Source organism: Sus scrofa, chromosome X, assembly GCF_054392235.1.
Source record: "Sus scrofa isolate SSC_HxYL_T2T_F1_AM1 chromosome X, Sscrofa_HxYL_maternal_Yorkshire_Landrace_v2.0, whole genome shotgun sequence".
Classification (NCBI taxonomy): domain Eukaryota; kingdom Metazoa; phylum Chordata; class Mammalia; order Artiodactyla; family Suidae; genus Sus; species Sus scrofa.
In genome coordinates this window covers 2,055,585-2,078,175 of record NC_139401.1, presented here as the reverse complement: position 1 = coordinate 2,078,175, position 22,591 = coordinate 2,055,585, and the positions used below count along the sequence as shown (strand labels likewise).

Here is a 22,591-nt window from a genome sequence, read left to right as displayed (position 1 = left end):
CTACACCACAGCTCACGGCATCGCCAGATCCTTAACCCATGGAGCGAGGCCAGGGATCGAACCCACATCCTCAGGGACACTATCCCAGGTTCTTAGCCATCAAAGGGAACCCCTCACCCCAACTTCTGCCTGAGGATTTTCACATCCATGGGGACGCCCCCCTCCCATCCCCCCAAATCCCCCCTTGCGGAGAGTCTCTCAATAGCAATTACGATGTGGACAATCCAGGGCATATAACCAATATTTTATTTTATTTTTGTTTTATTTTTGGCTGCACCCGCAGCATGCGGAAGTTCCCGGGCCAGGACCGAACCTGAGCCACAGCAGTCAGCAGAGCCGCAGCAGTGACAACACCGGCTCCTCAATCCGCTGAGCCACCAGGGAATGGCACCCCCATCTTACAGTACATGGAGCGTCACCTTAACTCGTGGCGACCCACTGTATTGTAACCTTAAGTTAAATAACCTCGTTCATAAAGGGTTCTCGATAAAATGCACAGTTTGCTGGAAGGGGAAGACACGCAGGAACCAGAGCAGCAAAGGAACCCACAGAGGCCACGCCATGCACACCCGGCAAGCGCATCTGCGGGGCAAGGGCTCTCTCCCTCCTCCTCTGCGGACCAGCATCCGCCAGGAACTTGAACCACGAAGCTGTGCCCACAGGCAACCCCTGCGATGCCCTAACACCCGATCGCGTGTGTGTTTATTTCGCCCCCTTGTGGGCGGGCTGCGCAGTGCGGACAGGTGACTCCCGAGTTGTCTGTCCCCAAGTCTGTGCCGCTGCGGACAATCTGGACCGCTGTGTGTGGGACTCATCCTCTTCCACCTGCCGGGCGCGTCCAAGCTGGGGGGCCAGGTCCATCCCGCGGGCGCCGGGGGGGCGGGGGGCGGGGGTCGCGGGTGGGGCGCGGGAACCTGCGGGGCGGCGGCTGCAGACTGAGTCCATGCAAGGGGCGGGGGCCGGCGAGGGGCCGGCGCCGAGTCCTATCGCTGATGCAGCAGAGGGCCCACTGCGGCGGCGTTTTCGTAAGGACTGGGGTGCGGGGCCCGACCCAGCACCTCCAGGTCTCAGCGGGCAAAGCACCGCGTTTCTTCCACCGTGAGGATGTCCTCGGGGTCCTGCGAGCCCGGCGCGGGGTGGCCCCCGTCCCAGGCCGTCTGCGAGAGAGAGGACAGCACAGGGGTTGGACCAGCTCTTCATTCCGAGGAGGGGGGGAGGAGGGAGGGGGGGAGGGGAGAGGGGAGAGGGGAGAGGGGGAAGAGGGAGAGGGGGGAGGGGAGAGGGGAGAGAGGAGGGGGGAAGGAGGGAGAGGAGGGAGGGGAGAGGGGGAAGAGGGAGAGGGGGGAGGGGAGAGGGGAGAGAGGAGGGGGGAAGGAGGGAGATGGGGGAGGGGAGAGGGGGAAGAGGGAGAGGGGGGAGGGGAGAGGGGAGAGAGGAGGGGGGAGAGGGGGAGAGGAGGGGGGAAGGAGGGAGAGGGGGAGAGGAGGGGGGAAGGAGGGAGAGGGGGAGGGGAGGGGGGAAGGAGGGAGAGGGGGAGGGGAGAGGGGGAAGAGGGAGAGGGGGGAGGGGAGAGGGGAGAGAGGAGGGGGGAAGGAGGGAGAGGGGGAGAGGAGGGGGGAAGGAGGGAGAGGGGGAGAGGAGGGGGGAAGGAGGGAGAGGGGGAGGGGAGAGGGGGAAGAGGGAGAGGGGGGAGGGGAGAGGGGAGAGGGGAGAGAGGAGGGGGGAAGGAGGGAGAGGGGGAGAGGAGGGGGGAAGGAGGGAGAGGGGGAGAGGAGGGGGGAAGGAGGGAGAGGGGGAGAGGAGGGGGGAAGGAGGGAGAGGGGGGAGAGGGGGAGAGGAGGGGGGAAGGAGGGAGAGGGGGGAGGGGAGAGAGGAGGGGGGGAGGGGGGAGAGGGAAAGAAAGAGAGAACCACACTCAAAGAGGAGCCCTACGAAAATAGGTCACATTGTTGGGGTTCCTCGACTTTGCTGCGGGTTTTGGCTTTTGGGCTGCAGGCTTGGAAGAAGGGGCTTCAGCGGTGCAGGCGGCTGGAGGGCCAAACCCCCCCACCTCCTCCCGCCACCACCCTTGCCAGGGGCCCCCTCAGCGAGCAGAGACCCTTCCGGCCCCACCTCCAAAGAGGCGAACCCCGGCTTCTCAAAGGTGGTGGCCAGAACCAGAAGCCACCCGGTGTCACTCACCTCCAGGTTGGACATGAAGGAGCTCGCCAGGTCCTGCTTCACCTGCGGGATGGGCGGGAACAGCTTTTGCTTCAGAGAGAACCTGGCAGGAAAAGGGCCAAAGATGTGGACGGCAAGAGAGGCTGGCTTGGCCTTCTGGTCCCCAAGGCGTGGCACCTGTCCCATCCTGGAGAAACCCAGGATCCCACCAGCCACTCTGCTCAAAGTCAGTGGTGAGGCTGGTGTGACCCCAGGGCCCTTTCGAGGGCCCTCAACTGTCCCCCAAGGCCCCGGAACCTGCTACGAATCCCCAAGTAACCACAGGATACCCCGAGTTACCACAAGGGTCCCCATGAGGCTGCAATCGTGATGGGAACCCCCAGGCGCCACTAGCACCCCACACTCTCCATCACCGACTTTGGTCCCCGTGTGTCAAACAGTCCTGGGGCTTTGCCCTGGAGATGGGATGGGCCCCCATCCCGCCAGGCTTGCCCAGCAGCAGCCTGGTTCTGGTCACCCCAGGTGGGCATATCCTGCACAGGCATCATCAGGCAGCCGGTACAGGGCACAGAGCCTAAATCTTCAGCGAGTTGATGCCACAGCCCCATCTGAGCCGGAGGCCCCCCCCCCCCCCCCCCCCCCCCCCCCCCCCCCCCCGTGCCTCAAACCAGGAAACTGGAGCTGGAGAAACGGTCGGTCCGTGGTGCTCAGCTGCTGCCCCCGTGTGGTGGCTGTGACCCATAGTCGGCCTCCATCGCAGTCCCCAGTCAGGGGACACCCAGCGTCCGTTTCCTAATGGTGACGCAGGGGACAGAGCCTCACCGGTGCCGAGCTCAGGGCCACTCCGCCACGTGACGTCCCCAACCTGTCATCCGGTCACCTGTGTGCTCCTTGCAAAAACTCCAGGCTTTTTTTTTTTTTTTTTTTTGGAAAGCTCTTATGTTAAAGCTCGTTCTTCTGGGCATAAAATCGTGACTGAGTTTTGCAGGGAGCATGCAGACCCCACACCTACAGAGGGTCAGATTCTCCCAGGGCCCGCCGGCCGTGGGAGGAGAACCGGAGTGGATATGTGGCCCCATTATGGTGTGATCTCAGGTGGCAGAAGCCCGGCCGTCCGCTGTTCCCCCGGCTCTGGCTTCAGCAACCTCGAATCGGCCTTTTGAGCCTGGATTTCTGGCCGTTCCTTGTGCATGGGGTGACACCCCCACTCCCACCCCGTGTGGCCTTTTGTGGCCGGCCTCCTGCACAGACCATGGTGTCTGGGGTGGGTGGGGGGGGGCGTTACCTTTTACAGAGAAACATCAGGCCCATGCTGAACAAAGCCACCGCCCCCACCAGCAGCCCGACCAGGATGACAAGGAATCTGCCGAAATCCTTTTCAGGGAAGCCTGATGGGGCAGACAAGCAGAGGGTCAGAAGTGACCAGGGGGTCATCTTCGTGCCCCCACCCCCACTATCAGACTGCGGGGTAGGGGAAGCAGGGCTGGAGCAAAAGAGAAAAGAACTTTCAGACACAGGGACCCAAGGGAAGTGGGAATGTTGGCACTGTTCTAGGATCCTATGCCCACCTCACCCGACCTCTTCTCATTGTCCCCATCCACTGCCCCCTCCCCCTCGTGAGAGAGGACCCACCAAATACATTTCCACCAGGGCAAAGTGGATACCGCACAATGCCTTCCTTCTTAATACATAGTTACTCTCAACACTGTACTGCATAGCCAAAGGAATGAATGTGTAATTGTGAAATGTCAAGGCTGGAACGAAGGTGGTTGTGTGTATGAGTTGTTTGTGTTTTAATTGCAAATGAGACAAGCACACCACTGTGTGTGGAAGGGATGGTCAACACGGACTTGCTGTGCAGCACAGAGAATTCTAGTCAACATCCTGTGCTCACCTATGTGGGAAAAGAGCCTGAAAAAGAATGGATGTGGGCACATGTAGAAGTGAATCACTCTGTTGTGCAGCACAAATGATCACAATCTTGTAAGGCAACTCTACTTCAATAAAACGTGTTTTTAAAAAAAAATTGCAAATGAGGCTTTCTCTTGGGAACTCTGACTTGACAGGTGGGCTCCAGAGTTCTGTGAGGCGTGAACCACTGCCCACGAGGAAGGAAGCTCGCACGTGGATTTGGCGCCTCCTCTCTGCGGTGAGAGTGGGGCAGCCCTATGGCTTTTAGGCATTCAGCAGGTGCATACTTAGAGCTCATGCCCTGTTGGCTTCCAGGGGGTCCAGTCATGGCTCCTGTGGTCCTACGGGGCAGGCATGCAGGGAGTCTGGACCACAAAGCTCACGGGGGCAGCTCTGGGCACCTCCCCGCCAGGAGCCATGCCAGCCATGCCCGGCGATGCTCACTGTCATACGTCCAGGCCATTCCCTGTGTGATTGTCCCCGCCTCTCCCATGAAGGAGGAGGGCCCCCTGGAGGGCAGACAGAGCCCCCCATGGGGGGAGAAAAGTGTGAACAGCCTGGCTGGCTCCCGGAGGGTGGCTTTCCTGGGCTGGGGGGCCTTAGAGACACCCCAGTGGGGTTGCAGCAAGATGACCCCAGAGCGGCCTGTGTCCGTGTGGTTGCATCAAGGAAGGCCTCCCATAGTGAACCCAGAAAGGTCAGAGTAGGGGGTGCAGGAAAGCAGACACGCTGTGGATGGTGTATTTGATCAGACGGCCCGCCCAAGCCATCCCTGGGGCCTCGGCTGGGAGGGGCCCTGCAGTTGGCTCAGCGGACCCACAAAAGATGTGTCCCCTCCTCTAAATCCTGAAAATGGGACCTTATTGGGAAACAGGGTCTTTGCAGGTGTGATGGAGTGAGGAGTCTGGGAGGAGGTCCTCCTGGATGAGGGGGGCCCTCCAGCCAAGGACAGTGGCCTCCTAAGAGCCAGAGGAGGAGGCTCGGGCAGCAGAATTCACAGGCTCAATCTCCCTCCGTCCCGGCCGCCCGTCAGGGTCCACAGGCATTTCCGGGAGTCTCACCGAAAGAGCAGGTGGCGCTCCAGTCACTCCACATGGTCCCGTAGGCGTGCCTCACGCGCACGCGCAGGGTGTGCTCCCCCGTCACGGTGGCGCCTGGCAGCAGGTACTTATTTTCGTCTTCTCCTCTTTGGAAAACCTTTCGAAGACATACAGAGCCAGGGTCACGGGCGGTGGTGACAAACGCTGGGCTGTGCGCAGGGGGGAGGCAGGGCTGCGACCTTGGCAGGAAGGTGACCTTTCCGTGTCTCCTGCTGGGGGCGGGCCGGGGCGGGGGGAGTCCCTTAAGGGGCTTCGGCATCTGCAGGTGGAGCCGGTCCCCACCTGGGGTCACAGCTATGAGTCTCTGACATGTGGTGGGCAGGTCCTCACGCCCGTGGGAAGTGGGTCGGGATTGCTCTGATTCCACAGAGGACGAGGAGGCAGCAACTGGACTCGGACGCCCGTGGATGCGACGGACGCCGTGCTGCTCCGGGGACCCCAGCTGTCACTTTTTCTCCCACCCTGGGGACAGCACGGCGGTCCCTGGACAGCTCAGGGGTGTCCTCGTGGACAACGGATACCCTCCATCCACAGGGGCCTCTCCGTGGGAGGCAAACCTGTGGACCATCTGCTAAAGGGGCAGAGGGGGACCCAGGCTGAGCGGAGCTGTGCTGCCCACCGAGAGCTGTGGGATGCACAGAGGGGGAGATACTCACGGGTTCCCCCTTGGAGACGCTGCCCTGAAAAGAGAAGGGGAAGACGATGAGGGGCTTTCTCCATCTTCAAACAGAGCCCCTCCCAACCCAGGGGTGGCACGAAGCTTATTATAAGCGTAAGGGGGATTTTTTTTTAATTAAAAAAATCAAGAATAAAGAAAAGAGCGGGAGTTCCCATCGTGGCTCCGTGGTTAATAAACCCGACTGGTATCCATGAGGATGTAGGTTTGATCCCTGGCCTCACTCAGCGGGTTAAGGATCCCACATGGCTGTGGGCACAGCTCCAATGCAACCCCTTGCCTGGGAACTTCCATCGGCTGCAGGTGCTGCTCTAAAAAAAAAAAAAAAGAAGAAAGAAAGAAAAAGAAGGAACAGCATTTTCAGGACAAAGAGACAGTAAAGGTACAAACACAGCACAGACTTTTGGAGCCAAGCATTAGCTTCTCATGCGTGAGGCTTCGGCTCCAAGGGGGAGCGCAGAAGGCAGGACGCTCGGGGCCTGAACCTTTCTCTGCACGTCCACTTCGTAGCACAGGATGTGATGGGAAAGGTGGAATCGGATCTTGGGGTTGTCCCACCGTATGATGTAATAGGACACATTGTAGGTGACCGAGACATTGGCTGGTGGGTTATACTTTTCTGAGAAGAAACGCAAAGAGGCCTCAGGTGAGACATCTACGAGGCGGAGGCGTCCATGACCTGGGACCCTGCAGAAGCATCCCCGTCGTCCCTGGAAGAGAAGGCGACGGGTGTGCCAGGCCCGAGACCCGGGCTGTCCCCTCCCTGCTGCAAGCGCCTGTCCTGGCCGAGCCCCAGCCTCTGCCTCCAGGTCGTGGAATGGCCGGGATCCGGGCAGAGACGTCGGCCTCCGGGACTTCCTATGACCCACGGGACGGAGGTTGGCTGGTGTTTACGTGGAGGTCTCAGGGGAGTCACCTGCGTGCCCAGCCTAAGGAAGACACGCCAACTGGCACTCCGGGTGGGCTGGACCTGGGCGTTTTGAGGATGGAAAGACTCCCAGAAGTCGGCTTCTGAGAGCCCCTCCTCTGCCAGGGACTGCAGATGGCAGTGTCCTTCTAAGAGACGGAAGAGGAGACCCAAACGCAGACGAGAAGCCACGGGGAGGGTCACCCAAGCTCAGGACAGGAGGTCCACGGACAAGTAGGGGGCAGTGGCCCCTGTTCCCATGCTCAGGTCTCAAAGACCCCAGGGCCCTTCCAGGCCTCAAGTCTGGTGGACGTGGCTCAGCCGGGAGACGGCGCCTTTGCTACCGAGCATGTCTGGTTTATTCACCGAGTCCAAATCTGAAAATTCGCCTGCGCCTCAAACACAGCCTGGAACCCCCAGATCAGCACCCGCGGAGCTTCAGCAGTTATTTTCCAGAAGGTGGCACGAAATGGGAGTCGCCCAACAAGGGTGTCCCCAGCGGAGGTTCCGCAGCTCAGACGGCACACAGGTGCTCTTTCCATGGCTGGTCGGGTACTGCGTTTCCCACGCTTCTGTGCTTTGCGTCGCCCGTGTCACCGTTATAAACGGCCCCCCAAGCACAGCACTCGAATTCTGTCTGGTGCTCCTGAAAGGCACCAGAATGTCCCCCCCACATAGGACATTTTGGGAGTTCCTGTTGTGGCTCAGCGGGTTAAGAACCCAACTAGTATCCATGGGATGCGGGTTTGATCCCTGGCCTGACTCGGTGGGTTAAGGATCCCGCATTGCTGTCGCTGTGGCGTAGGCTGGCACCTGCAGCTCCATGTCGACCCCTAGCCTGGGAACCTCCATATGTTCTGGGTGAGGCCCTAAAAAGGAAAAAAAAAAAATGACACTTTGGCATGAGGGTTATTTATGCCTGAAGGCAACTGAGAAGCAACACGTACAGAAAGAACTCATTCCCAAACTGCCTTTATCTGACTAAAAGCAGAAACTCCTGAGCAATGAGGGCTTCCATGAGTTCTCTCTCTGGGAAAGCTTGTTTTTTTTTTTTTTCCCCCTTTGGCTACACCAGTGGCATGTGGAAGAGCCCAGGCCAGGGATGGGACCTGAGCCGCAGCTGCCGCCCGAGCCATTGCAATGGCAACGCCGGATCATTAACCCACTGTGCCTCAGAAGAACTCCCGGGGAAGCTTAGCGACTGTGAAAACGATGGAAAAATCAGCACTGAGATGAATCTGCATAAACGTTACGAAAATAACCCTTATCTTCCCTGAGTGTACACATGCATTTTATCACCTCCAGAAGCTCAAATTCCCTTCCCTTTGTCTGATCCCGTCTTCGCAATGTATCACTCTTTATTAAAATAGCATGTATGTCCCTGAGTCTAACCACTCATGAGGGGTGTTACTGTTATTTCATTTCTGTGGACCCCCGCCCATGCAAGTAGAAATTAAAATTAAACTTGCAGGCTTTTCTTCTGTTGATCCGTTGCCAATTTAATTTGCATGCCCCTTTCACTGCACATAAGAGGGTAGAGGAAACTTTTTTTTTCCTATCAGTCCTAAGCACAGGAAGGCTGTGACCTGCCTTATGGTGGAAGAATCCATGCATTGGATAAGCTGATGAAAATGTTGTGACCGGAGGCTAACCCTGTGTTTCCCCGAGCAGCCAGGAATCAGTAGTTGCTAATTTGGGGTTGGCGAGGTGTTTCTAGAACTTGTGATCACCAAAAGCATGAATCCCTTGTACCTTGCATGTTTCACGGGTGCCAAAAATGCAGGCGTCCCACCCCAAGGGACAGCTAGGAGCAGCCTAGCTCCCTGTGTGTGTCTTTTCCAGAGCCTAAATCTAGATGCTGCATCTTGCCGAGGCCAGTCCGGGACCCAGCACGTGGTCCACGCAGCGGATGACTCGCAGAAGGGGCAGAATACTGCCAGAGGAGGCCACTGTCTTACCTATATCCTTGCCTACAAAGGGAATCGAGTCCAGAAATTGGATGGCGGTCTCGTTGCTGGTCCCGTTCAGCAGGAAGAAGTAATTGTCCGTGTTGTGGGGCTCGTCGAGGTTCTCGAAGTGGCAGCCCACCCGCGTCCCCGTGGAATCAAGGATGTACCAGCTGCATTCCGACACGTTGCCATGACTGCGATTGCAAGACGGGCATCAGGGAGGGAGTTCCCGTGCTGGGCCCAGTGGGTTAACAGCCCAGTACAGCATCCATGAGGATGCAGGTTTGACCCCTGGCCTCGCTCACTGGGTGGGTCAAGGGTCCAGCGTTGTCACGAGCTGCGATGTAGGTCGCAGATACAGCTCGGATCTGGCGTTGCTGTGGCTGTGCTATAGGCCGCCAGCTGCAGCTCTGACTCAGCCCCTAGCCTGGGAACCTCCATATGCTGCAGGTGTGGCCCTAACAGGAAAAAAAAAGAAAAAGCAAAACAAAGAACTAAAAATAGGAGTTCCGTGGTGGCCTCGTAGATTAAGGATCTGGCACTGTCACTGCTGTGGGGCGGGTTTGTTCACTGGCCAGGGAGCTTCTGCATGCCATGGGCAAGAAGAAAAAAAAAAGATTAAATTGCTAATTTCCTGACACTTTCCGACTGGGGGAGGGTGGACAGCTTGGCGCCGGGAGCCCGCTGAAGGTGACCGGGACACGGGCGTTTTCCTCTGGGATTTGGGGGAGCCTTTAGAGAGATGCCCCGGGACCCGGAGGAAGCGTGTCTGGGCTGTGGCTCATTCGGCAGGTAACGCTCCCACCCCCAGCGAGGCCCCCGCTCCCGGGGCACGGCTTACAGGGATGCCCACATGTAGAGGTGGTAGCTGACGTCGGCCGGTGCGGCTGGGCCCGGCATCCAGCTGCAGTTCATGAAGCGGATGTTGTAGATAAGGCAGGACAGGTTTGTGCCTCCGGAACCTTCTTTGCCTGGAAAGACAGCCACAGACCCTCACGGCGGCCCCGCCAGCACCTGCGCCCCGCCGGCCCCATGGGTGCTGTGAACAGGAGGAAGCCGTGGGGGGGCGCGGTCACCTGGGTTGGGAATGGTCAGGAACTCCTGGTACACCTGCCCATCTGCGGTGACATTCACGGTCAGGTTGGCCCCCCTGTGCACCAAGTGGTTGACAAAGGTGCAGGCGTAGGAGTTGTCGTCGGAGACCTGGAAGAGGCGGAGCCAAGGGTAAATACGCCACCTGAGCTTCAGGCTCCTGGGCCCGACACACAATCCCGAGACCATTGCAGGAGGCAGGGGGCCTCTGACCAAAACCCCTCCTTTTGATCGAGGTACAGCTGATGCACTCACTCTATGATGCAAGTTTCAGGTGTATGACATAGCGATTCAATATTTTTAAACATGAAAAAGAATGTGGGAGTTCCCATTGTGGTTCAGCGGTAACAAACCCGACTCGAATCCATGAGGACGCAGGTTCAATCCCTGGCCTCGCTCAGTGGGTTAAGGATCTGGCATGGTCGTGAGCTGTGGTGTAGGTCGCAGATGTGGCTCGGATTGTGGTAGAGGCAAGTGCAGTTTCCATTTGACCCCGAGCCTTGGGACCCTCCGTATGTCGCCAGTGTGGCCCTAAAAAGAAAAAGAAAAAAAAATGTATAACTCTGAGGGACCCCGTGAGTGGCTGCTAGACCCAGGCACGGCCTGTCCCTCCCCTGGAAGCCGAGACCTGCTGTCTCGGGCTCATCTCAAATTCAGCCTCACGGAAAACCCACATCTGAGCCAAAATTCCGAGTCTGCAAAAAATCCTTTACTTCCTCATTTAAAAAAAAAAAAAAGGCAGAATTGGCTTCTCCCTCCTTCGGATTATTTTCAACTGAAGGAGGCAGTGAGAATCAACAACTGCAGGACGAGTTTGCTAACGCCCCTTCTCTGCGTGAAAGCAGGCATAGGCTGCCCTTTGGGAAGGTGGTAAAAACACCGCCCTGGCCTGTGGAGAGTGGCCTGTGTAACTTAGACGGAGAGCCCCCCGCAGGAAGATCTTATCAAAGAACCTTTATCGTCCCTTAGTTTCCTCACATAGGTAGCAGTCCTTTCCCGTAATTTACCAGCCCTCAGAGCAAACATCTTTCCTTTTGTTTCCTCCTGTCTTCAAAAAGTGTTGCCCTTTGTCAGAATGACACCGAAACTCCCTGGTCTGATCACTTCTTTGGGTTTTCCCCTCTTTTCTGTAAAGCTTCATGGGTGTCAAAATTACACATAGGAACAAAGCAGAATGCCTCTTCTCCTGCTAATCTGCCCTTTGTGCACTTAATTTGCAGACCCCGTCACTGAACCTAAGAGGATGGAAAATGTGTTCTCCTCCCCCACGAGAACATTAGGAATGGGAGGCTCAAGACACATTTTTTCAGGAAAATTTAAGCTGTCTAGAAGCAAAGCCACAGGGCATGACCCATGAGCAGCCACCTCTACGGTTGGTCTGATGGGATCCTCGAATGGGATGTCAATTATACATTCTTGCTGAGTCACGTTTCTCCTGGAATTCCAGGTTAAGATTTTTTTCCTTTTATCTAGTTTCGTATTTATAATAGGAGATTCCTTCTGTGCTGTAATTTAAAAAAAAGAAAAAGAACAGTTAACAAGAGTCAGTTCCCCCCTCCCACTCCTGCCCCCAGGCGACATCATAATTACAGCTGAGGGGAGATGTTTTGCAGGTATCACGGTTGGGTCTGTGTTTGTTTGTTTGCTTTTTGTTTTGTTTCTTCCTTTATCAAGGCCAATTTGGCCTAATTAGCCATTTAATTACATTGGAAATTTTTTTTTTCTTTTTAGGGTCACACCCACGGCATATGGAAGTTTCCAGGCTGGGTGTTGCATTGGAGCTGCAGCTGCTGGCCTAGGCCATGGCCACAGCAACGTGGTATATGAGAGGAGCCTGCAACCTACACCAAAGCTCACTGCAAGGCCAGATCCTTCACCCACTGAGCAAAGCCGGGGATCAAACCCCAATCTTCATAGATACTATCTATGTTCTTAACCTGCTGAGCCACAGTGGGAATTCCCTAAATTGAGTGTCTTATTGAAGTATGGTCGATGTAGAGTATTATAAAAGTTGCAGATGTACCCTATAGCAAATCCTAATTTTTTAAGGTTATATTCCATTTATAGCTACAAAATATTAGCTATATTCCCTGTGCTAGGCAGCATATCTTCGTAGCTTATTTCAGTCCTAATGGTGGGTACCCTTTCGTCCCCTTCCCCTATTGTGCCCCTCCCCCACCTTTGCCCCTTTCAAGCCTTAGGGGTGCCGCAGCCCCACCACGTCACAGATGCCAGCATTCAAGGACTGGCCGACACTTACCCAATTGTGAGTCTACAAAGCATGCTGAGTTCACGAGCACCAGGAGGCTTACAAAATTCAACGGGCTCACCATGCCGCAGCCCCACAGCTGGACCTAAACAGCCAAAGAAGAGACAGCAGCTCAGGACGTCTGATTTCAACCAAGGAAGGCGCCCTTTCTTCTTAGCACAACCCCCGGGGGAGTCCCCAGGAATCAGAATCTATCTGTCGGAGCCTCTGTGAGTAGAGGAAAAGGTTAGGCCCAAGGCACTTGGCTCAGGGACAGACAGTTACCTCACAGCCCAGAGAGGCTGCTGTGAACCGGTATCCTCATCACACATCCCTTTCTTTTTTCCCTGGGAGCCTCACCTCTCCTGCTCCTCTACAGGGTTCTTAGGTGGTTCATGAGGTCCTATTTGGTCTACAAATATCCCATCAGAGCTTAGTGTGGTTACTATCCTCCTACACCCTTGAGGCATCAGGTAAAATCAGTCCCCTTTTAAATTCTGCTTGAAACTCCCTCCAAGGCATTAGCAAGTTTAACATATATTCATGATGCCAACTCGAAGCAAACTTGGATTAAAGAAACATTTTCTGGGTGCCAACACCCCCCCCCAAATTTTTTCCCCTGGCCCACTATCATGGGCCATCTTTTGTGCACATTCCTACATGCGGAGATCCACTGAGAATGCCTGAGTTGGTATCAGGATTATGTTAAGCTGATATTCTCCTAAGTGGCCCCTAAGGGGCAGGAGAGGCCTCCAGTGAAAAGAAAAAGGGATGTATGATGAGCATGCTGGTCCACAGCAGCCACGTTGGGGCATGAGGCAACTCTGTCTGGCCCTGAGCCAAACGCATTGGTTCTGCCTTTTTCTTCTACTCACAAAGGCCCTTTCAGGTAGGGACACCCCCAGCACCACGCTAGGGGAAGAACCAGGGCTTTGGAAGGTCTCCTCTGTCAGTGGCCTTGGGGTGAGGAGACTGGCCTGGGAATGACCTGGGTGGCCCAGGGGAGCCAGAGAGCTGCCTGTGTTGCAGAAACTGAGGGGGGCTTTGGAAGGTCTCCTGTCAGTGGCCTTGGGGTGAGGAGACTTGCCTGGGAATGATCTGGGTGGCCCAGGGGAGCCAGAGAGCTGCCTGTGTTGCAGAAACTGAGGGGCAAGAAGCCTTGGGAGGTGAGGCTGCACCTGGATGAAGCCACTGTGAGGCCAGGTGAGCTGGAAGCCTACAGGGAAACCAGGAGCCAGGTCAGGAGTGACCTTGGCACAGTTTTGGTGGAGCGGGTGGCTGAGGATGGTCCGTGTCTTTCGGGAAGTAAATGGTGTAGGGAGACCATTGGATCTCAGCATCAAGAGCTGGCCAAGGGGAGCAGCTCCGCGGGTTACGAACCCAGCTAGTATCCATGAAGATGCGGGTTGGATCCCTGGCCTCCCTCAGAAGGTTCAGGATCAGGTGTTGCTGCAAGTCATGGCATAGGTTGTATACGTGCCTTGGAACCCCGTTGCCATGGAACCGTGGCTCAAGGAGGCAGGGAGATAACTGAGGCTTGTATTCCATCTTAGGCTCCCAAAGACGCCTCTCCAATATCCAGCCACCAGCTACCTTCTGGTGGCCCCCGGAGGCTTTCCAGCAAAGGCACGAAAGATTTCCCAGATTCTGAACACAACATGAGTCGCCCATTGTGTTAGTTTTATGAGGATGGAGTGACGGTGCCATCACTCCTGGCCTTCCCAGGTGAGATGCCATGCTTTTCTGGGTGTCACCAGAGCTGGGGAAGAGGTCCCTGAGTCAGACCCATGGATCAGAGTCCCCAAGTCCGGGGTTTGGGGGGTGGCATCTGTCTGGCGCAGGCGGGCGTCTGATACAAACCCTTGATGAAGTTACTGCTTAGAAACACCCCAAAGGAAACATGTCACTTGTAGACATGACACAGCACAGAGATGCAGGGCACACAGTGGCCGGGTCCCCCTCAACACGGACACCCTGCCACGTCCGCCCAAGACTGTGTACAGCCATGCGGAAACCAGCTTCCCCAGAGGCTGAGTCCCTTCTCCTGCCCTCGAGTGATGCCGCCTTCTGTCCCATCCCAAACCAGTGCCGCCACCGGATTCAGCCAAAGCGACAGCCCTGAAGATGGGCAAGGTCAACCTACCTGTCGGCCAAATGTGGGGATCTTCCTCGGACCGTTTCGGGGGGCTCTTGAGGGCAGAGCCTGGTCCAGCTGGTGAGCGGGGTTGGGCAGGGCCTGAAGGCTCTGTGGGATGAAGGCACAGAGCAGAGGGGCCCGGGGGAGGGGGCGCCTTCCGAGAGGTGGGATTTCGGGGCGACCACAAGAAGGAGCCTGCTCGCTGAGACGTGCCCTCTGCACCGAAATGCTCTCGTTTGGCTTCTCTGTGTCACTGGTCTTCCGTAGGTCAGCGTCTGGAGAAATCCTTTATCTTCTATCAGCTGAGTCTCCCCCGTATGTGTGGCCACTGCAGCGTTATCTTCTGGGGGGACAGGAAGCGTTCAGACGGTTGTTTTTTTTTTTTTTTAATCAACCTCCCGAGGTTCCTGTTTTTGCAACAGGATCTCTCCGGGCCCTCCCGCCCTGACTCCCTCTGGGGTGGTCAAGGGGAATGAGGGTCCCCCCCCACCCCGCCGCTGTGTCCTGCGTCTGTGACCTTTCCTGCCCCAGCGCATCCTCCCCGCCAAGGGGAGGTGATTCCCTCTCAGCTCCCAAGACGGCCCGCGGGCTGGGCGGGAAGCCCAAGCTGGGGAGGAAGATCTTCGGGCCTCAGCACCCAAGGAAAGACCCGCAAAGGCCCCCTTGATGTAAAGGGTGCTGGAGTTCCTGTCATGGCGCAGTGGTTAACGAATCCGACTAGGAACCATGAGGTTGCCGGTTCGATCCCTGCCCTTGCTCAGTGGGTGAAGTATCCGGCGTTGCCGTGAGCTGTGGTGTGGGTCGCAGATGCGGCTCGGATCCCGCGTTGCTGTGGCTCTGGCGTAGGCCGGCGGCTACACCTCTGATTTGACCCGAGCCTGGGAACCTCCATATGCCGCGGGAGCGGCCCAAGAAATGGCAAAAAGACTAAATAAATAAATAAATAAATAAATAAAAATAAAAATATAGGGTGCTTCCGCGAGTTCCCGCTGTGGCTCAGTAGGTTAAGAACCCGACACAGGGTCCGTGGGAATTCAGGTTTGATCCCTGGCCTCGCTCCATCGGTGGCTTAAGGATCCAGTGTTGCCGTGAGCTGTGGTATAGGTCTCAGGTGCTCAGGTCAGGTGTTGCTGTGGCTGTGGTGGAGGCCGGTAGCTGCAGCTCTGATTCATCCCCCAGCCCGGGAACTTCCCTATGCTGCAGGTGCGGCCGTCAAAAGAAGAAAAACGGTGGTGGTGGTGGGGGGTGCTTCCTGGCATGATGAAACCCAGCAGGGCTCTGTGGGCTCCTGGGCACAAGCCCCCCATGCCTTGTTTTTAGGGAATAAGCTTCAGCCCCCAGGCCCTTCCCCGAGCCCCAAAGGGCAGGTGCCCACAGGAGCTGATCTGGAAGGGAAGGGATGCAGAGACCCCGAGGGGATGGCAGGGGACCAAAGTGCCGCCTGGGGGCAGGTCCTGGTTCCCCCTCAAGGGACACACACAGCAATGTCTTTGAGCTCTTCTGCAGAACTGAACCCCCAACAGATGAGAGCCAGAGGGATCGCATCCCTGACACGAAGACATTTCCAGACCAGGGACTGAACCTGTGCCACAGCCTCGACCTGAGATATAGCAGTGACAACGCCAGGCCCTTAACCGCTGAGCCACCAGGGAACTCCTGGCCGATCTTTTTAATGTGACCCGCAGGCCCTTGGTACCCGGTGGGTTTGGGTTGTATGTGTTCATTGCACCTTATTTTTAACTGTGAGCGAGGAAGGAGTGGCAGGGGGCACGGCAGCCGCGGAGTTTTTAGAACAGACGGTACACACGCACCACCAGGTCACGTGCGGGGTCCGGAAGCTTCAACTTTTTTTAAAAATTAAATTTAATTTGGAGTTCCCGCCGAGAAACAGTGGTCAAGAAAGTGACTGCAGTGGTTCGGGTGGCAGCTGCGGCTCGGATTCAATCTCTGGCCCAGGAACTTCCATATGCTGGGAGGGCGTCCCTAAAAAAAAAAAAAAGAAAAATCTGTATATAAAATAAACAACAAGCTCCTACGGTATAGTACAGGGCAGTCCACTCAATATCTGGTAATAACCTCTAATAGAAAATGATCTGAAAAAAATCTATGTATGTATAACCGAATCAACTTCGTTTTGGTCGGCTTCCAACAGCGTGGGCAGAGAAGTGGACTCGAGGATTATTTAAGTATATCGCGATTTAAAATTATTGTAAGAATAGTAGTAATTCTTGATTATTTAAAACGTGCGTTATTGATTAGTAGAGGCTCTGGGAGACGGCCCATCTGCAAATTCTGTGTTCCTTCAGACATGAACTAGGAATATCAGAGTTCCCACTGTGCTTCTGGGGGTTAAGAACCTAACATAGTGTATAGTATCCATGAGGACACGGGTTCGATCCCTGGCCCCACTCAGTGGGCCAAGGATTTGGCATTGCCGTGAGCAGTGGTGTAAGTTGAACCTGTGGCTCAGGTCCGGTGTGGCTGCAGCTGTGGTGTAGACTTGCAGCTGCGATTCGACCCCCAGTCTGGGAACTTCTATATACCGCAGGTGTGGCCCTAAAAAAAAAAAAAAAAAAAAAACTAAGACCATGGCTGTTCCGTGGTGGCTCGGCGGGTTAAGGATCTGTCATTGCCACTGCTGAGGCTCAGGTCCCTGCCGTGCTGTGGCTGTATCCCTGGCTCGGGAACTTCCACATGCCTCGGGAATGACCAAAGAGCAAAAGAAAAAAGCAAAGCCAAAAAATAAAAAGGCCGGGAGTTCCCATCGTGGCTCAGTGGAAACACGTCTGACTAGTATACATGAGGACATGGGTTTGATCCCTGGCCTCACTGCGTGGGTTAAGGATCCTGCTGTTGCTGAGAGCTGTGGTGTACGGCACAGATGCAGCTCAGATCCCGGCGCTGCTGTGGCTGTGGTGTAGGCCGGCAGCTGTGGGGCTGATGTGACCCGTAGCCTGGGAACCTCCATATGCACGGGTGCAGCCCTAAAAATAAAAAATACAAATAAAAATGAAAAACATTAAAAGGACAGGCAACAGAGTCGCTACCATACCATGGGGTTTCATCTCTACAAAACTGCAGAGATGACACATCTGTGTCGCCTGCAAGGACAGGTGTGCCTGGCTGGGGGTGGGGCGGGGCACTGTAGGGAGGAACCCCATATGTGTGCCAGGTCACCCCTCCATCTGCAGAGTTTTCCCAAACCCCTCAGGAGGTCGTTGATTCCAGGACACCTTGAATGAGCACCCTCCCAACGCCAGGACTTGGGAAGGAGGTCCGAGCCCTGGGGGACCCTGAGCAGAGGGGGCTCCACTTCTCGGCTCCGACCTGTCAGGGCCCCCACAGGGTGCTCCGAAGGGAGACCCCGCTCCCAGGGGCTGCTGGTCTCCGGGTCCCCAGAGCTGCACTTCTGGCTCAGGGTCGGGATGTGTCCAGGGCGCCTGCGAGGGAGATGGGGCCCCCCCACCCCCGCCTTGGGGCCTGACTCGGGGAAGAGGAGGCTCGGGGCATGAGTCAGCCCGGCCACATCCTGACCCCCCCAAACCCACACAGCCGCCCACGGTAGCAGCGGGACCCGGCGTGGCCCCTGGACCCAGCAGGCGTCACGCACCATAGGGGGCTGTGACCTGGGTCCTGGGGGAGGGAGGGGCTCCCCAGGCCGCTGGGTCCTTCAAGTCAATCCCTGTCCCCCCTACCGGAGGGCTGGACACTGACCGGCAGAGGCCCCGAGCCAGAGCTGGAAAGAGCGCAAGTTGGCGGTGACTCACTTTGGCCTGCGGTCCTTCCGCCAGGGACATTCCCTGAACTGTCACTTTTCTGTGTGACCTCTCGTGTTGCGCAACCTGAAACACGACATCAGCCCAGACAGCACTGTCCTTCCAAAGACCCTGACGCACCTCGTGGTCTTTCTCCCTCGTCTTTTTAGGGCCCCACTTGGCGGCACAGGGACGTTCCCGGGCCGGGGGTCGAACGGGCGCTGCAGCTGCAGCTGCACCACGGCCTCGGCCACGTCAGCTCCTCCGCCCACCGAGCAAGACCAGGAATCGAACCCGCGTCCACATGGATCCTCGTCGGATATCTTCACCTACTGAGCCACAGGGGCACGTCCTGGGTATTGGCCAGGAAGTAAGCAACCCTTTCTGCTGCTGGCCTGGCCCCTCCTTCCCGGGGCCAGAGCGTTACTAGCAGCAGCAGTATTAATACTCTTGAATGCTCTCATTGCTACTGGTACCACGATTAGTATGATCGAATATTATCACGACTCTTCGCACTAATGTTACTCCCTATGATGCTCACTCTTCACTGCGACTCATAGTACTTGGTTTTATTACTGCCAATAGTACTTACTACTGCTAGCATTATGTAACGTTATGATGAAATACTACTATCACTACTAATGTTATTTAGTATTATTACTATGGGAGTTCCCATTGCGGCTCAGCGGTAAGGAACCCAACTAACATCCACGAGGATGAGGGTTCAGCCCTGGCCTCGCTCAGTGGGTTAAGGACCAGGGTTCCTAACCTGGGAACCTCCGTGTGCCATGGCTGCAGCCCTAAAAAAAATAGCAGTAGTAGTACGAATAGTACTTCATATTGTTACTACTAGTGCTACTTATTATCGCTAATATTACTTGGCATTATTGCTAGTGCTAATGTTACTTAATATCACTACTGCTAATATTACTTAATATTATTAGACTACGGCTAATATTTAATACTACAACTGCTACCAATATCACTTATCATTGTTATATGAATACTACTTATTAGTACAACTACTATTATTGAATGTTATTACGGCTAACATTTCATATTATTATTGCTACTGTGAATTTTATATTATTGCTATAATGCCATTATTATTATTCCTATTCAGGGGCTGCATTTGGTCAGCAGAGTGAGGGTTTCACTCATGCAGAGCAGAAGACACATAGCACGTCCACAGAGGTAGGAGGTAACACGCTGCCCCACAGCGGGACATAAGCGCACTTACAGAACAGCAGACCCCCGAGTGCTCCTGGAATGTGGAGCGTCACCGTCACTGGCCGTGGATTAGAAACACCCCAGCCACCCAACGCTCAGGACACCGAGCCCTTCCGTGCATCCCGCTTCTCGGGATCAACACCACAGCTGCAACCCAAGCTCAAGCCGTCAGCCCAACCCTGGACCAGTGATCAGCTCACCTCCTTGCACTGATGGTGTTGAGTTCCCAGTGTGGCTCAGGGGCTTAAGAGCCCACCACAGTCTCCGTGAGGATGCAGGTTCGATCCCTGGCCTTGCTCAGTGGGTTGAAGGATCTAGTGTTGCCACAAGCTGTGGCGTAGGTCACAGGTGCCCCTCAGATCTGGCGTGGCCGTGGCCGTGGTAACTATAGCTCCGATTCAAACCCTAGCCCAGGAGCTTCCATGTGCCACATGTGCAGCCTTAAAAAGAAAGCAAATCAAAAAAGATAAGAATGAAACATCCAGAGCTGGGGCAGATAAAAAGGTTTGGGGTGCAGGAAGCAGAAGCAGCCGCGTGTCACATGGGGACCTTTGGACCCTGTGTGAACGCACCGGTCGTGACAAGATACAGCGGAGCTGCACGAAATGTCTGGAAGACAGACTGAACAGCAGGGAATTTGCAGGGGGCGTTAGGGAATTAGGGGTGACCCGGGCGGGGTCCTAAAGTCCTGCTTCTCTTAGAGCCCCGTGGAGACGAGGAGAGGGTTCATGCTGAAGCGAGGTCGCTGCTGAGACTGAATCCGTGTACAAGCCCCTGCGTCATGGGTTTGTGTGTGTGTGTCTTCTTTTTTCTTTTTCTTTCTTTGCTTTTTTCTTTTGTGTGTGTGTGTGTGTGTGTGTGTGTGTGTGTGTGTGTAGGGCCACACCTGTGGCCTATGGAGGGTCCCAGGCTAGGGGTAGAATCAGAGCTGTAGCCACCTGCCGGGGTCCAGCCCCAGCAACCAGGAGACGACGAACAGGAGGAGGGGCTGCAAACGGCGCAGAAAGAATTGGCGCCAACTCCCTCCGCAAGTGCTGTGGATGCCCCGTCTATTGAAAGGAGAGCCTCAGCTTTTATGCATTTCGCTCTTGTGCACGAGTATACAAAACAACAATATGTGCGAACTTATTATTCCAAACACAAAACAACATGTGCTAATTTATCATTCCAAACTGTTCTTTTAGTTTTAGATTTTAAATGAAGATTACATAGAAAATACGCGCAAACTGTACTTTTATTCTTAGAAGATAAATTTTTAGCAAGCAGAATAATAGGTATCTAATTTTTGCATCAGCATGGTTTGGCGTAAGGTGGTAGACATTCTTTTTTTTTTTTTTTTTTTTTTTTGCCATTTCTTGGGCCGCTCCTCCAGCATGTGGAGGTTCCCAGGCTAGGGGTTCAATCGGAGCTGTAGCTGACAGCCTAAGCCAGAGCCACAGCAACGTGGGACACAAGCCACGTCTGCAACTCACACCACAGCTCACAGCAACGCTGGATCGTTAACCCACTGAGCAAGGCCAGGGATAGAACCCGCAACCTCATGGTTCCTAGTCGGATTCGTTAACCACTGCGCCACAACGGGAACTCCAGGTGATAGACATTCTTGCCTCAAGCTACCTTTTGTGCTCCTCTAGCAGGCCTGAGCAGCCATTAATGGGGAGTGGGGTGTTCACATGTGACTTGCTTTCCAGGTCAGGCGGACCTCAGCCCATTAGCAGGTCGCAGGAACATAAACTGTCTTATATAAACTTTGTCTATAATTATTTATACCTTTATTAATTACCAAGTCTATGTATCAAAGAATCCTACCAATTATAAAAATAATAATTTCCACCTGCTGGGTCCCAACAGGTAGCGTTTTTTGTGGAAAAATATCTGGCCTTATAGTAGCCGCAATTGTTGGGCCATGGGCAACACCCCAACCACCCCCTAATCTGTCTCCATGGGAACAGACCAAACTCCAACAAAATCCCCGGGCTTACGTGGCAGTTCTGCGTGATAGGAGACTTCTTTACGCAATGCTCACTGTTTTCAACCTATTTGGCAAGGGCTAGGTCGATAAGTAGGTAATGGCCCACACTTGAGTGGAGGCTCAGGAATTTGAGAAGGTTCCCATTTGATGAGCCAAGAATGACTTACAACACACATTAACGTCAGACAGCAAATAAGCGCAAGAACGGAAGAGGGCATCATTCCTTCAGCCTCTGCTGTAGCTTTGCTTGCAGTTAGGCCTCACGCAGGATTATTCTTCTTAGCCACTTTGTGGCTCCCAGCAGCCACCGTCTACACCACAGCCACAGCAACACGGGATCTGAGCCACGTCTGCGACCTACACCACAGCTCATGGCCACGCCGGATCCTTCACCCATTGAGCAAGGCCAGGGATCGAACCTGTGTCCTCATGGATAGTATTTGGTTCTCAACAAACTGAACCACAACGGGAACTCGGAGCCCTTGGGTTGGGAAGGAAAAGACTTCGCCTTTCCCCTCCCAGGCCTCCCTTCCGTCTCAAAACGCTGACTCCAGAGTTCATGACAAGGAGACATGGTGACAGCTGAAAACGAGGGGCAAGAGTCTCCAGGACGTGCAGCCCGGCCTTGGCCACGACCTAAGTCGAACCGGCTTTGCACACGAGGTCTCGTCCTTGCTGAACTGCTTCTGTCCCTCGTGGCTCCTTTCCACGTAGAGGTCTGTGGCACGCGGGGTTTTTCTTCCTCTGAAACCCTCCCCCACACCCCTTCCTTGGTGAGCCATCTTCAGTGCACAGAGAAGGGCAAGGGGCCATCCCCCCACAGACCACCAGGCACCGTCCCCGGACCCCCTGACTGTGGCCGTGATGACTCTGAAGTGACCTCTGGAGGGAGCAGAAGGCAGGTTCCCGCATCCTCATCAGCAGCCCTGGTTTGCAGGTCAACCTCAAAGAGCCCTGGCTGTCCCCTCTCAAGGGAGGGCACCGTTGGGAGGGGCTCCCCTGCCGGGGCCTCCTGTGCCCGGCAGAGCCATAGAGCTGGTCTTTCTGCTTCACCCCACCTCTGTCTCTTAACTGGCCTGTGGACAGAGGCCGGTTTTGGCTGCAAGACCTCAGAGTCCCCTGCAGCCCGTGGCTCCTGATTCGCGTCTGTCCCCTCACTGAGAGGGATGCCATGTTTTCCAGGACACCCCGCCCCCCGCGGGCCACCCCCCTGCTAAGTGGCCCCCACCGCCCCCACGTCCCCTCGGGCCTAAGTCAGTGTCACTCACAGGCTGACCACTTCCTCCTTCACCCCCCCTCTGATGTGTGGGCTTCCTCCTACGGAGGCGGGAGGATGACTCTGCTGCCCCCTCCCGGCCCCCCCCCATGGCCGTAAGAGCCTGGATGGAGCTGGGGGCATGACCCCGTGTCCAGGGACCGCCTGGTCACCAAAGGCATCAATCGTCCCTTATGTG

General features: G+C 55.5%; 1 protein-coding gene across 3 annotated transcripts; it reads right to left on the bottom strand.

Moving 5' to 3' along the window:
- Positions 1-228: 228 nt before the first annotated feature.
- On the bottom strand, positions 229-14,525 carry LOC146394435 (granulocyte-macrophage colony-stimulating factor receptor subunit alpha-like). 3 transcript variants are annotated; one of them, XM_085007021.1, is made up of 12 exons: positions 14,187-14,525; positions 12,056-12,149; positions 11,161-11,300; positions 9,780-9,906; positions 9,545-9,674; positions 8,713-8,897; positions 6,333-6,466; positions 5,828-5,851; positions 5,133-5,268; positions 3,446-3,548; positions 2,182-2,263; positions 229-1,157 (listed from the first exon to the last, which is right to left on the bottom strand). In XM_085007021.1, the coding sequence occupies exons 2-12, from the start codon at positions 12,126-12,128 to the stop codon at positions 1,068-1,070; spliced, it is 1,224 nt and encodes a 407-aa protein (XP_084863147.1). In that variant the 5' UTR covers positions 12,129-12,149; positions 14,187-14,525; the 3' UTR covers positions 229-1,067. The 3 variants fall into 3 exon arrangements, 1 of the variants encoding a protein (XP_084863147.1); XR_014834864.1 differs by lacking the exons at positions 229-1,157; positions 2,182-2,263 and having other exon boundaries at positions 3,069-3,548; positions 6,333-6,557; XR_014834865.1 differs by lacking the exons at positions 229-1,157; positions 2,182-2,263; positions 3,446-3,548; positions 5,133-5,268 and adding an exon at positions 6,764-7,400 and having other exon boundaries at positions 5,454-5,851.
- Between the last annotated feature and the right edge of the window lie 8,066 nt (positions 14,526-22,591).